This window comes from Geotrypetes seraphini, chromosome 8 (assembly GCF_902459505.1).
Source record: "Geotrypetes seraphini chromosome 8, aGeoSer1.1, whole genome shotgun sequence".
Lineage (NCBI taxonomy): Eukaryota > Metazoa > Chordata > Amphibia > Gymnophiona > Dermophiidae > Geotrypetes > Geotrypetes seraphini.
This window is the reverse complement of record NC_047091.1, coordinates 177,279,864-177,293,289: the sequence shown is the minus strand read 5'-3', so window position 1 is coordinate 177,293,289 and position 13,426 is coordinate 177,279,864. Positions and strand designations below refer to the sequence as shown.

Below are 13,426 nucleotides of genomic sequence, written 5' to 3'. Positions count from 1 at the left end.
AGATTTCGCGAGAACTAACGGCAGCCATTCAGGAAACGGCGCGGGCCCAGGCTGGAGCGTGAAAAGCTCGCTCCTGCCGATACACCGCTGGGCCACCAGGATTTAAAAAGGTGAAAAAGGTACGGGGGGGGGGGGGGGAATTGTTAGTCAGCTTGGACGGATCCCTCCTGTCCCAGCCTACCACTAGACCACAAGAGGGGGGACAGGAGGGACAGGGTACAGAAAACTAGGAGAGTGTTTGAACCATAAAGTCTCTCCTCATTTGTTAATGGCAGTGATGATGGTTCTTAATACCGCTGTTGACTTTACATGGTTGAAATATTATTCTACTATATTTTATTAAATATATCAGTACACCATTTGGTTCAGAATATTTTTTTTTCTTGTTTTCCTCCTCTAAACCTAGGTGCGTCTTATGGTCAGGTGCATCTTATAGTGCGAACAATACAGTAACTCTATACAAAATTCTATGTAACAATATGTTGCCTAGAATTCACCTAGAACTCAAATTAATGAGGATTCGGTAGGATATAAGGCCACACGTAACATATAAAATTGTAATAAATGAAATACATAGGTTTCTCTCTCTCTCTGGCACCCTTTTTAGAGTTGTCATGTGTCCTTCTTTGTCCTTACCTTGTGTCATAAGTGTTGGTCCCCACATCAAATTTATAGGTCGGCGGGAACTTCAGGGGCCCCTCCAGAAACCCACCGAGCACAGGTTCAACGCTCTTCGCCTTATTCAGCTGCGAGTGGGAGAAGGGGAGAATTAGTGAGCAAATCTGATTGTCTTCCTCCAGCTCCTACAACGATGACGAAGACTCCTCCACATGAAAAAGCTGCCCGAAACTGGTAACGGCTGACGAGCAAAAAAACACTTCACACTAGTAGAACAGTAACGATATCCTGAATCTTCAACACTGGTTACCATATAAAAAATGGAAAATAGGCAGGGTTGAAGCATGTTCACATGATGTGAAGCACGTTACTTCACTCCTCGGTCTGTTTGTTATCACGGGATTCTAATCGGTATCTGGCATGTTCATGGAATGTTGATTAGTTTGGTACAAAACCTCATGGTCTGAGCACTGGTGAGGATATTAGGCTCCATCAAGCCCAGTATCCTGTTTCCAGCAGTGGCCAACCCAGGTTCCAAGTACCTAGCTAGATCCCAAGTAGTAAAACAGATTTTATGCTGCTTATCCTAGGAATAAGCAGTGGATTCCCCCCAAGCCATCTCTAAAATGGCCAATGGACTTCTCTTTTAGGAAATTATCCAAACCTTTTTTAAACCCTGCTAAGCTAACTGATTTCACTACATTCTCCAGCAATGAATTCCACAGTTTAATTACACGTTGGGTGAAGAAATATTTTCTCTGGTTTGTTTTAAATCTACTATTTAGTATCTTCATCGCATGACCCCCCTGGTCCTAGTATTTTTGGAAAGAGTAAACAAGTGATTCACATCTACCCTTTCTACTCCACTCAGTATTTTATAGACCCCCCCTATCATATCGCCTCCGAGCTGTCTCTTCTCCAAGCTGAAGAACCCTAGAAGCTTTAGCCTTTCCTCATAGTGAAGCCACTCCATCCCTTTTATCATTTTTGTCACCTTTCTCTGTATCTTTTCTAATTCCGCTATATCTTTTTTGCTAATTGGTGGCTTGGTGTCCGTGACAGAATGCCTGTATCAGACAAAAAAAAGGGGTATGAGATAATTAGAGACCCTCCCTTCAAGGGAAGTAGAACACCTTTTGGTTGAAGGGGCCAAATGAACCAATCTCCTGTCGCACCCCTAAGTTATCTCATTGAAGCTGGTTGGGCAAAATATTGGTGGCCCTGACGGCTCACCCATTCTGCTGCCCACACCTCCCTCCCCACTTCCCTGTTGTCTACTATTTCTCAAGTTACCTATTCGCAACTTTTCTTCTTCTCTCTCCCTTCTGTGACCAGAACATGGATTCATGCCAGATGGCCTGGTGCCGGTTCATGCTAGTTAAACTGAGTTGGAACCACCTTCATGCAGTGCCGGAGTCCACTGTTGACCGAGTCACTGAGAGCAGAAAGGAAGGGCACATACCAGCTTGTTTCTATAGCAACCCACAGCTTGTTCCCCGGGGCTATAAGCGGCGAGCTCTCTAGGAATGTCCTTCTACGGCAGCAGTGGGGCCCAGATCGAACAACATCCAGGACAGAATGAGAAACTCAAGAGGATCCTAATGAGGAAGCCAGAACCGAGGAGAAAAAAAAAAAAGAGGAAGGGACAAGGGAAAGGATTTAATTCCATGCCCCTCCCCCCTCAAGGAATTTAATGTCCATGTGCTGTTCCTTGTGACCCCTGGCAAGTCACTCAAGCCTCCATTCCTCAGGTACATCAGATAGATTATGAGGGTTCGTAGTCATTCGCGCGCGGGGCTTCGGCGCGCTGACATTTCAGCGCAGACAATTGGGCAGAAGACTCCAGCGCGCCGCCGAAAAAGTTACTTTTAAAGAGCTCCGAAGGGGGTTGTGAGGGGGCAAACCCCCACAGTTTACTTCATACTGTTTGCACTGCCACTGGGGGGAGGGGTTGGGGGGGTTAAACCCTCCATTATAGAAGAAACTTAACTTTTTCCTGATTTTTTTAGGAAAAAGTTGTTTTCTCTATAATGGGGGGGTTGCACCCCCAACACCCCCCCCCCAAGAGCAGCGCGAACAGTATGAAATAAAGTGTGTGGGGGGGTTTCCCCCCGTCGGAGCTCATTAAAAGTAACTTTTTTGGCGGCACACTGGAGTCTTGCGCCGAACTGTCTGCGCTGAAATGTCGACGCGCCAAAGTCCCGTGTGCTTTTGTCCCGCCACCGATTATGAGACCACCGGGAAAGGTAGGGAAAATGCTTGAGTACCTGACTGAACCGCTTAAATAAGCTTGGTATAAATACCTAATAAAATAAAAAAAATTAGGATATATCTTATAGTATGCCCATTCATAGACACCCCCCCCCCAAAAAAAAAATAAAATAAAAAATTCTACAGGCAGTTGTGGAAGGGAGGCTAAAGCAGTGATTCCCCAACCCTGTCCTGGAGGACCACCAGGCCAATCGGGTTTTCAGGCTAGCCCTAATGAATATGCATGAGAGAGATTTGCATATGATGGAAGTGATAGGCATGCAAATTTGCTTCATGCATATTCATTAGGGCAGTGATTCCCAACCCTGTCCTGGAGGACCACCAGGCCAATCGGGTTTTCAGGCTAGCCCTAATGAATATGCATGAGAGAGATTTGCATATGATGGAAGTGATAGGCATGCAAATTTGCTTCATGCATATTCATTAGGGCAGTGATTCCCAACCCTGTCCTGGAGGAACACCAGGCCAATTGGGTTTTCAGGCTAGCCCTAATGAATATGCATGGAGCAGGTTTGCATGCCTGGCACCTCCATTATATGCAGATCTCTCTCATGCATATTCATTAGGGCTAGCCTGAAAACCTGATTGGCCTGGTGGTCCTCCAGGACAGGGTTGGGGACCACTGGGCTAGAGAACTAGAACCAAATTCCCCCCCCCCCCAATCCTTTCCCCCAGTTCATCTTTGTCAACACACTCTATCCCCAAATATACTTTCTCTCTAGCTCCCATCCCCCCCTTAGCCCAATATCTCATATAACGCCCTCGACTCACATCTCCAACCAGTTACTTAGCCTTCCTCATCCCCCCTCCACGCCAGCTTTACCCCTAATTTAATAATCCCACGACCTTCAGCCAGAGGCTCGCTGCCGACACCATCTCAAGAACAAATGCCTTATTTTGTTTTGATACGAGACGTTCAGCAAGTGTAAGCTACCGACACCCAAAGACTGGCTCTATTTTCATGAGACTGAGGGTTTGTAACCAGATGAATCAAACTCCCTGCAAGCCACAGGGTCCCAGAACAAAAAACTGAACAACTGTTCTAGGGATGACTTCATAAACAGTTCTCTGGAGATAGTAGAGGAGCGTGCGTACTGGGGGGAAGAGCGTCAGGCAACCATACTTAGGTCGACGGAAGCCATCACTAGTTCTAGGGCCCTAATTTGGATTTATTAACCACCTTTTCATGAAGAGATTCACCCAAAGTGGTTTACAATACATTGAATAGCAATCAGGTACTCTTTAGGTATTTTTTTTTCTCTCTCTCTCTCCTGGCATGCTTACAATCTAAGTATGGTACCCAGGGCAACGGAGGCTGGAGTGACTTGCTCAGGGTCACAAGGAGCAGCGCTGGGATCAAACCCACAAACACAGGGTGCGGAGGCATCAGCTCTAACCACTAGGCCACGCCTCCTTAAATAAAACAAAGATGGCTGCCCTAGCACCCTCTCCAATATAGTTCAAGCTGTCCACAGCCAGGTGTGCATTTGGCTTGCACAGGTGTCTAAAAAATGTGAAAAGCATGCAGACCCTATGTCTGAATTAATCCAGCATCACTAGCCCTCTTTTGGTATATCAAGCTTTGTGAATACATAAGAGTTGTGGGTGTATGCATGACATAAAAAGACAAACCTCTAAAACTCTGTTTAAAATGAAGACTAACCAATCCTCCCGATTGAACAGCTGCCTGGGTTAGGGGTTTTTTAAGACTGTTCCCTCGTCTTGTTTGCAGAGCAGGTTTTCTGACTCTCCCCCACACGTGCCTTTTGGATAATGGGGGTCCTTTATGGGCGTCGGATGCCAATGCCCCTTGATGAAATGTCCAGTGCCAGAGAGCAGGGGGGGTGGACAACGATAGTCCTCGAGACCACAACCCAATGGGGCTGGTTCTCCCAGGAAGTGGCGTAATAAAGACGAGCGACGTCCGGGGCGGCGGCGCCCGTCCCTCGCCCTCTTCCCCACCCCACTGCCACGCGGGCACCCCCTTCCCTTTTCCAGTACCTTTTTAACTTCTTCAGCGTGAGCGGCACACCGATGTCGGGTCGCCCTTTGACGTCGCTTCTTAGGCGTGGGTCCCAGAAGCGAAGGCAGAGAGCATGCTAATGTCAATGTGGGCATCAACCTTGCATCGGGGAATTTTAAAAAGATACGGGGATGGCAAGGAAAGGAGCAGGGGGGGCAGAGAGTAGGAGGGGGTGCCGCAACCCCCCCCTCCGGCAGCCACTGCTTCCAGGCCTGAAGCAGGCTCTGTTTGAGTCCACTAGAAACTCTGCATTCTGCTCCATTGTCCCAAAACTCTGGAACGCCCTGTTCCTTTCTCTTTGTCTAAAACTAACCTTTTCTTTCTTTTATTAACCACCTTTTATTACAGTTCCTGGGCTCGTTTGGGCACAGGGTATCTTAATTGTTTTTAAATTTTTCTTAGTCTGGAATGAATTTAGGCTGCTCTGTCTTTTCTTCCAGTGGCTTAGCAAAGGGGGTGTGGACCGCCCCAGGCGCCAAGTCGGTGGGGGCGCTGGCACCTCTCCGCCCCACCATGCCACCCTCGTGCCAACCCTAACCCCACCCCGTACCTCCGTATTATCTTTCCTAACGTGAGCAACTTCTGCCTGTTGCTCATGCCAGCCTGGTTCCCCTCTGAATCACTTCCGGGTCACGGGCCAGGAAGTGACATCAGAGGGAAATACGACACTGGGGCGAGGAGCATGCTTGCAAGAGCCACTCGCGCTGGCGAAGATTAAGTGTTACAGGGGGGGGGGGGAGGGAAAGCGCATGTGTGGAATGGGGGGCATGAAGGAGCGGTGGATCGCGGAGAGGAGGGCGCAGGGCATCACCACCTACTCTTACTATGCCACTGCTTTCTTCTATGTTAATTTTAATAATATAAACCACATTAACCCATCCTTGGAAAAGGCGGTATATCAAGCCTCAATAAATCATAATATTATGACATCTATATGCAAACACTGGATGCAATACATGCAAATCAATCTCATGTATATTCATTATGGAAATCTTTGAAAAGTTGATGGGTTGTGTACCCAAGCTACCCGCTCCTGTTATGGATCTTGTTTGATACTAAATGGACTGAGACGCTCCTGCCTTGGTACCTGGGTAGTTACTATGGACGACGCTCTCTTACCTGATCCTTCTCCCAGAGAAGAGACAGCTTACTGTTGTCAATGGCATATTTCACAAATTGCATGTCTAAATCCTCAATGCGAAAATTCAGATCACCAAACCAGAAGACGACGCTGGCGAAGAGGAGGAAAAGAGGAGGATTTCAAGAAAAGAGAACAGGAAACTGGTGCGCAGGACAGAAAGTATGAGAGAGGACAGAAAGGGTGCCTGTCACTCTGCCCAGTGCTGTTTCAGGTTCATTTAAAATTTGATACTATCGCTTATAATAATTTCTAAGCTGTATACATAATACCGTGTTTCCCTGAAAATAAGACAGTGTCATATTAATTTTTGGTCCAAAAATCACATTAGGGCTTATTTTCGGGGGATGTCTTATTTTTTTCATGTACAACAATCATCTCTCCCTTCCTCTCCTCCACCCCAATTCTTCCTCATACCTTTCTCCTCCCCCCCCCATGTGTAGCATCTTTCCTCCCCTCTCACCCATCCCCTTGTGCAGCATCTTTCTATCCCTCCCTCCCATTCCCTTGTGCAGCAGAACCCCACCGACCCTCCCACCATGAGACTGACATACCTCCATTCCGAGGCTTCCTAAAGCAGCAGGGGTGGGGGTTGCTGAATCGACAAGTCCGATTTTTTCAGCCAATCAGGCAGCACTAGTGTCAGAGATGGAGTCAGGGAGTGTCAGGTGTATTCGGAGGATGGAAGCTTCAGGGATCGATCATAACTAGGGCTTATTTTGGGGGTAGGGCTTATATTAGGAGCATCTTTAAAAATCATGCTAGGGCGACAAGAGGACATCCATGGAAAATCAGGGGCGGGAAATTGCACGGCGACACCAGGAAGTACTTTTTCACCGAAAGAGTGGTTGATCGCTGGAATAGACTTCTACCTCAGGTGATTGAGGTAAGCAGCGTGCCTGATTTTAAGAAGAAATGGGATCGTCACATGTGGGATCTCTGCACAGAGTTAAATAGGGGAGGGTCATTAGGGTGGGCAGACTAGATGGGCCGCGGCCCTTATCTGCCATCTTTTTCTATGTTTCTATGTTATTTTCGGGATAAGTCTTATTTTCAGGGAAACAAGGGTAAAACCGGGGATATAGACAAGAACCGCCACGGACTAACCTGCCACATAAGGAATAAGGTTATGACTACAATTAATGAAGAAAGGGAAAATACAATTGGGAGGGTAAAATATAAAAATGATGCATCCTATATATTAAAGAAAAATACTGGATAATGAAAAGTTGAAGAACTGGGATAGCGGTTTAATCTTCAAAAGCATCCCTGTACAAAAAGGACTTTAAAGTAGGGTCGCCAGATTTTACGATTGTAAAATCCGGACACCCTAAACCCGCCCCCCCCATTCCCACCCATCTCCGCCCCCGATGCCTGCTTTGGTCAGTCAGGAGACAAGCCGCACCCGCGCGGGTGCCACGCGATGATGTCATGCGCACACGGGCGTGATGTCATCGTGTGGCGCCCGCGCGGGTGAGGACTGCCTCCTGACTGACGCAATCGAGAGGGGGCTTTTCAAAACCCGGACATAGTGCCGGGTCTTGAAAAGCTGTCCGTGAAAATCCGGACGTCCGGTAGCCCTACTTTAAAGAGCTTTTGAATCTATCGAGCAGATTCCCCTCTTGGAAAAGAAGGCGACGAAGGGCAAATTCTATACGAAGCGCCCAAAAAGCTTGGCGCCTAATTAGGCACCATTCAGCGCGATTCAAGTAAAATTAGGTGCCGTTTAATGAGTCAGATTTTGGAGGCGCCCAAGAAATAGGCCAGCTCTAGGCGCAACTAAAAATTAGGCGCCTAGCTGAGCGCTTAAGAGCGGCGATTCTGCAACAAGGCACCTAACACGTAGCCACGCCCACGCCTAACGTGCATAGTGCCTATTTTTTTGAAGGCCACCTAAATTTTTATAGGCGCCTTGTTACAGAATCGCGCTTTCTCGATAGGCGCCTATGTTTCATAGAGACATAGAAAGATGACGGCAGAAAAGGGCTATAGCCCATCATGTCTGCCCACTCTACTGACCCATCCTTTTAAGTCTATACCTAGTGACCAATTCTTGAGATCGACCCTCGTAGGGATCCCACATAGGCATCCCATTTATTCTTAAAGTCCAGCACGCTGCTGGCCTCGATCACCTGCACCGGAAGCTTATTCCAACGGTCAACCACTCTTTCTGTGAAGAAATACTTCCTGATGTCGCCATGAAATTTCCCGCCCCTGAGTTTGAGCGGATGCCCTCTTGTGGCCGAGGGTCCTTTGAGAAAGAAGATATCATCTTCCACCTCGATACGTCCTGTGATGTATTTAAATGTCTCAATCATGTCTCCCCTCTCCCTACGTTCCTCTAGAGCAGGGGTGCCCACACTTTTTTGACTCGCGAGCTACTTTTAAAATGACCAAGTCAAAATGATCTACCAACAATAAAATGTAAAAAAAACACAAAGCACACTGTACGCATAGAATTGTTAATTATCATTCCTATTCCGGGGTTTTTTCAAAGAGGTCAAAGCAGATGACTTTATGCACTGTCACCTCAGTAACAACCATACAAAAATAGACAAATATCCCATCCCCCTCCCTTTTTACTAAACCACAATAGCAGTTTGTAGCGGAGGGATCTGCACTGAATGCCCAGCGCTGCTCTTGACGCTCATAGGCTCCCTGTGCTAAAAACCACTATTGCGGTTTAGTAAAAGGGGACCAAATTGTAAAATATAGACAGCAGATATAAATTCAGACACATTTTGATCACTAAATTTAAAATAAAATCATTTTTCCTACCTTGTCTGGTGATTTCATGAGTCTCTGGTTGCACTTTCTTCTTCTGACTGTGCATCCAATCTTTCTTTCAGCCTCTATGCTTCCTCTCCTCCACACCTCATTCCCTCCCCCAACTTTTCCTTCCTCTCTCCCTGACCTTTCTTTCTTTCTCTTTTCATGCCCCCTTTCTTTTTTTCTGTTTCTCTTCTTTCCTTCTGTCTTTCTGCCTGCCCCCTTTCTTTCTTTCTCCCTGCCCTTCCCCAAGCCACTGCCACTGCCGCTGCCATCGGGGAACAGGACCCAAACCGCCACCAATGGATAACAGGCCCCAAAGCCAACGCCCTCGCCGACACCGACGCCGCCCCTGCTTCGGGCCGACCAGCATTCCTCTCCCCGACGTCAATTCTGCCGTCGGAGAGGAAGTTCCGCCCAGCCAAGCAGCAATTGGCTGGCCCGAACTTCCTCTCCGACGGCAGAATTGACGTCGGGGAGAGGAAGACCGATCGGCCCGATAGATCGCCAAGGCAAAGTGAGTCCTGTGTGATCGACTCACTTTGCCTTGGCGAGCTACCCGTCGATCGCGATCGACCTATTGGGCACCCCTGCTCTAGAGTGTAAAGCTGCAATTTGTTTAGTCTCTCTTCGTATGAGAGACCCTTGAGTCCTGAGATCATCCTGGTGGCCATCTGCTGAACCGATTTGACTCGGAGCACATCTTTACGGTAATGTGGCCTCCAGAATTGTACACAGTATTCCAGATGAGATCTCACCATGGTTCTGTACAACGGCATTAGGACCTCAGGCCTCCTGCTGACGAAACTTCTATCGATACATCCCATCATCTGCCTTTCAATCAGTGCGGATTAAAACGCTTAATTCCGCTTGTTCTTCAATTTAGATAGGCGCCTATCTAGTTGGCCGCCTCCGAGATAGCTGGTTACAGAATTTGGGCCTGAGTTCTACAACCGAGGTGCGTCTATTGAAAAGATCTCCTTGCGTCTGGTATTAATGAAGACACCCGTATGCCAAAGGCGGTATAACAAGAGTAAATAAACATAAACCTCCCCCACCACCACCACATGAAGCACACAATAATAATAATAATAATAATAATAACAATAACAATAACAGTTTATATACCGCAATACCGTTAAATTCTATGCGGTTTACAATAGATTAAGCGAGGTACAAATTGATTGAATTTAAGAGGGGGGGAAGAGGAGAGTTAATAGGACCGGAAATGCGTTGTTGAGGAGAAAGAGATTAACAGGACAGAGGAATCACTATGGAGGAGAAAGAAGATGAGTGGGTCAGTTGTCTCGATACTTTAGGAACAGTTGACTTCTTATGTTCTTATCTGTGCCAAGTATAGGACAATTAAGCCATTGTGACATCACTGCTGAGGTTGGCTCTGAGGCACTGTGGAAGAGGCATTATGACATCACAATCTCAGCTCTGGAACGTTGCTACTCTTTGGGTTTTGGCCAGGTATTAGGGACCTGGATTGGCCACCGTGAGCTGATGGATCATTGGTCTGACCCAGTAAGGCTATTCTTATAATAATAATAATAACAGTTTATATACCGCAATCTCGTTAAGTTCTATGCGGTTTACAATAGATTAAGCGAGGTACAAATTGATTGAATTTAAGAGGGGGGAAGAGGAGAGTTAATAGGACCGGAAATGCGTTGTTGAGGAGAAAGAGATTAATAGGACAGAGGAATCACTATGGAGGAGAAAGAAGATGAGTGGGTCAGTTGTCGAGATACTTTAGGAACAGTTGAGTTATGTTCTTACGTGAGCCAAGTATAGGACAATTAAGCCATTGTGACATCACTGCTGAGGTTGGCTCTGAGGCACTGTGGAAGAGGCATTATGACATCACAATCTCAGCTCTGGAATGTTGCTCTCATTGGGGTTCCAGAATCTTGCTATTCTTTAAGATGCTGGAACGTTGCTACTCTTTGGGTTTTGGCCAGGTATTAGGGACCTGGATTGGCCACCGTGAGCTGATGGATCATTGGTCTGACCCAGTAAGGCTATTCTTATAATAATAATAATAATAATAACAGTTTATATACCGCAATACCGTTAAATTCTATGCGGTTTACAATAGATTAAGCGAGGTACAAATTGATTGAATTTAAGAGGGGGGGAAGAGGAGAGTTAATAGGACCGGAAATGCGTTGTTGAGGAGAAAGAGATTAACAGGACAGAGGAATCACTATGGAGGAGAAAGAAGATGAGTGGGTCAGTTGTCTAGATCTTTAGGAACAGTTGAGTTTTTAGACGTTTTCTGAATTCCTCATAAGTAGTGGGCGAAAGCAGTTGATCTAGGTCTTTACCCCACAATGCTGCTTGATGTGAAAGAAGGTGTTCATGGTGTTTTTTCAGTTTACAACCTCTAACTGGGGGGGAAACGAAGTAGGAATGAGAGCTTTTCTTGTGTCTGTTGGCAGAGAAGGAGAAAAGGTCAATTATGTATTTAGGGGCAAGTCCGTTTAGCGCTTTAAAGCAGAAGCAGGCGAATTTAAACAGGGTCTCTTCCCCAAAGAGCTTACAGGATACAGTTTAAGAGCATGGGGGCTAAATGGCTTTATTGTGGTCATAAAGGAAGTGACAGATGAACAGCAAAACACAGGAACAGATTTCGGTCTCTGTGATTTAATCCTTGCACTCATCTGCCAGTCCGTATCAAGTGAAGAGGGGTGGGGGATGGGGGACCTGTGATGATCAGCATATCTTGCTGGGACTGAGAGAGCATTTGAGCAGCAAGAGACAGCTTCAGTGAACAAGGACCAGTGGGTGGGCGCTATAGGACACATGGGGGGGGGGGGTCATTTGTGTGGCCACATCTGCACCCAAATGGACGGTTTTAAATTCAGACCAGTGTTGGCCAGGAAGTGTGACAAGAAGTGTGTACAGCACGGACAGAGTTCACACCAGCACGGACAGATGATAAAACAACACTAATTTATACATGGACTGAAATAATCTAATCTGCTCGAGCAGAGGTAAATGTCAACACCCACGATATTGGCATCATTGGATGAGAATGGGATTTGATTTAGCAGCTTTACATATACAGATACTTTACCTCCCCCCTTTACAAAATGAGCCATAGCATTTTTTAGTGCCGGCTGACATGCCGAATGCTCTGAGCTGCTCCCGACACTCAGAGTTCATGCGAGCGTTGGAAGCAGCGCAGAGCATTCAACGTGCCAGCCTGCGCTTAAAACCCGGGGGGGGGGGGAGGGGGGAGTTAGCTTGTACCTCAGGCAATGGAGGGTCAAGCGACGTGTCCGGAGTCAGAGGAGCTGCATTGGGAAATTAAACCTGGTTCTCAAAGCCCAGCACTAACCATTAGGTGACTCCTGTACTCCATATTACTGCTAAATTAAAATCAGTAGTTTATAAAGATACATTTGACACCTTTTAGCCTTTACAAAATAGTGTTTAAAGCAGAAACCCCCTTATACAATTACTCTCTTCAAGAGCGTATACGTTATCCATGCCTTACGTGCACAGAACACTGAAGTAGAGGTCTGCACGGGAATGGGGATCGCGGGAATCCCCCCCCTAACCCACGGGACTCCCACGGGGACCCCCCTCTGGCCCACGAGACTTCCATGAGGATGGAAGGCTTTGGAAGCAGGGTTCGTCCATATAATATAATGGACACGTCAGCCTTAGTAAAAGAAGGGGTTTATAAGTTAATTACCTGAACAGGAAACAAAAAAAGGGCTCCACCAAAGAGATTCCACAAGGAAAACAGCAAAAGAAACTGTGGAATTGATGATCCTGTCAGAAGTAATTGCTGCTTTGTATGGGGACGGGAGGGGATGAAGGTAATTCCTTGCAGGGACGGGTGGGGATGGAGAGGATCCTGGCGGGGACGGGTGGGGATGGAGAGGATCCGGGCAGGACAGAGAGGATCCTGGTGGGGCCGGGTGGGGCTGGAGAGTATCCTGGTGGGGGACGGGTATGGACGGAGAGGATCCTGGCAGGGACGGGTGGGTTTCTGTCCCCGTGCAACTCTCTACACTGAAGCACTACAGTGGGTATTTGAAAGGGGGCGGGCTCAGGGGAGGAGCTTGGATGGGGCGTGGGTGGGGCTCCCATTTACATGTATAAGTTCAGAGTACTATACGTTTACACACATCCCAGCCATTGCCTCTAGAGTTACACCAACTCTATGGCTGGCTATAAGTGCTAACACCTATATGTTGGGTGTGCCAATGCTAAATTAAGCTGGTGTTCTACAACAGAATCAGGGTGCCCAGTTTCCATTATAGAATAAGCTCCAAATCATGGTCTTATAGCACTGAAATGGATATGTCCAGTTATTTTTTTTTTTTCTAGACTGTTCTCCCAGGGGAGCTCAGAACAGTTTACATGAATTTATTCAGGTACTCAAGCATTTTTTCCTGTCTGTCCCAGTGGTTCTCAATCTATCTAATGCACCTGGGGCAATGGGGGGATTAAGTGACCTGCCCAGGGTCACAAGGAGCAGCATGGGTTTGAACCCACAACCTTGGGGTGCTGAAGCTGTAGCTTTAACCACTGTGCCACACTCTCCCCATTCTCTTCTTGGTTGGGCTGAGAACTTTTCAGTGTCC

At 47.0% G+C, this 13,426-nt stretch overlaps 1 protein-coding gene across 6 annotated transcripts in view; it reads right to left on the bottom strand.

Moving 5' to 3' along the window:
- Positions 1-13,426, bottom strand: part of INPP5J (inositol polyphosphate-5-phosphatase J) — a 107,308-nt gene that overhangs the window by 35,294 nt on the left and 58,588 nt on the right. For all 6 annotated transcript variants that reach the window (XM_033957088.1, XM_033957089.1, XM_033957085.1 and 3 more), the window contains 2 exons: positions 6,032-6,143; positions 637-746 (listed from right to left, as the gene is read on the bottom strand). In XM_033957088.1, coding sequence (XP_033812979.1) covers positions 637-746; positions 6,032-6,143 — 222 coding nt within the window. The remainder of the gene's footprint in view (positions 1-636; positions 747-6,031; positions 6,144-13,426) is intronic.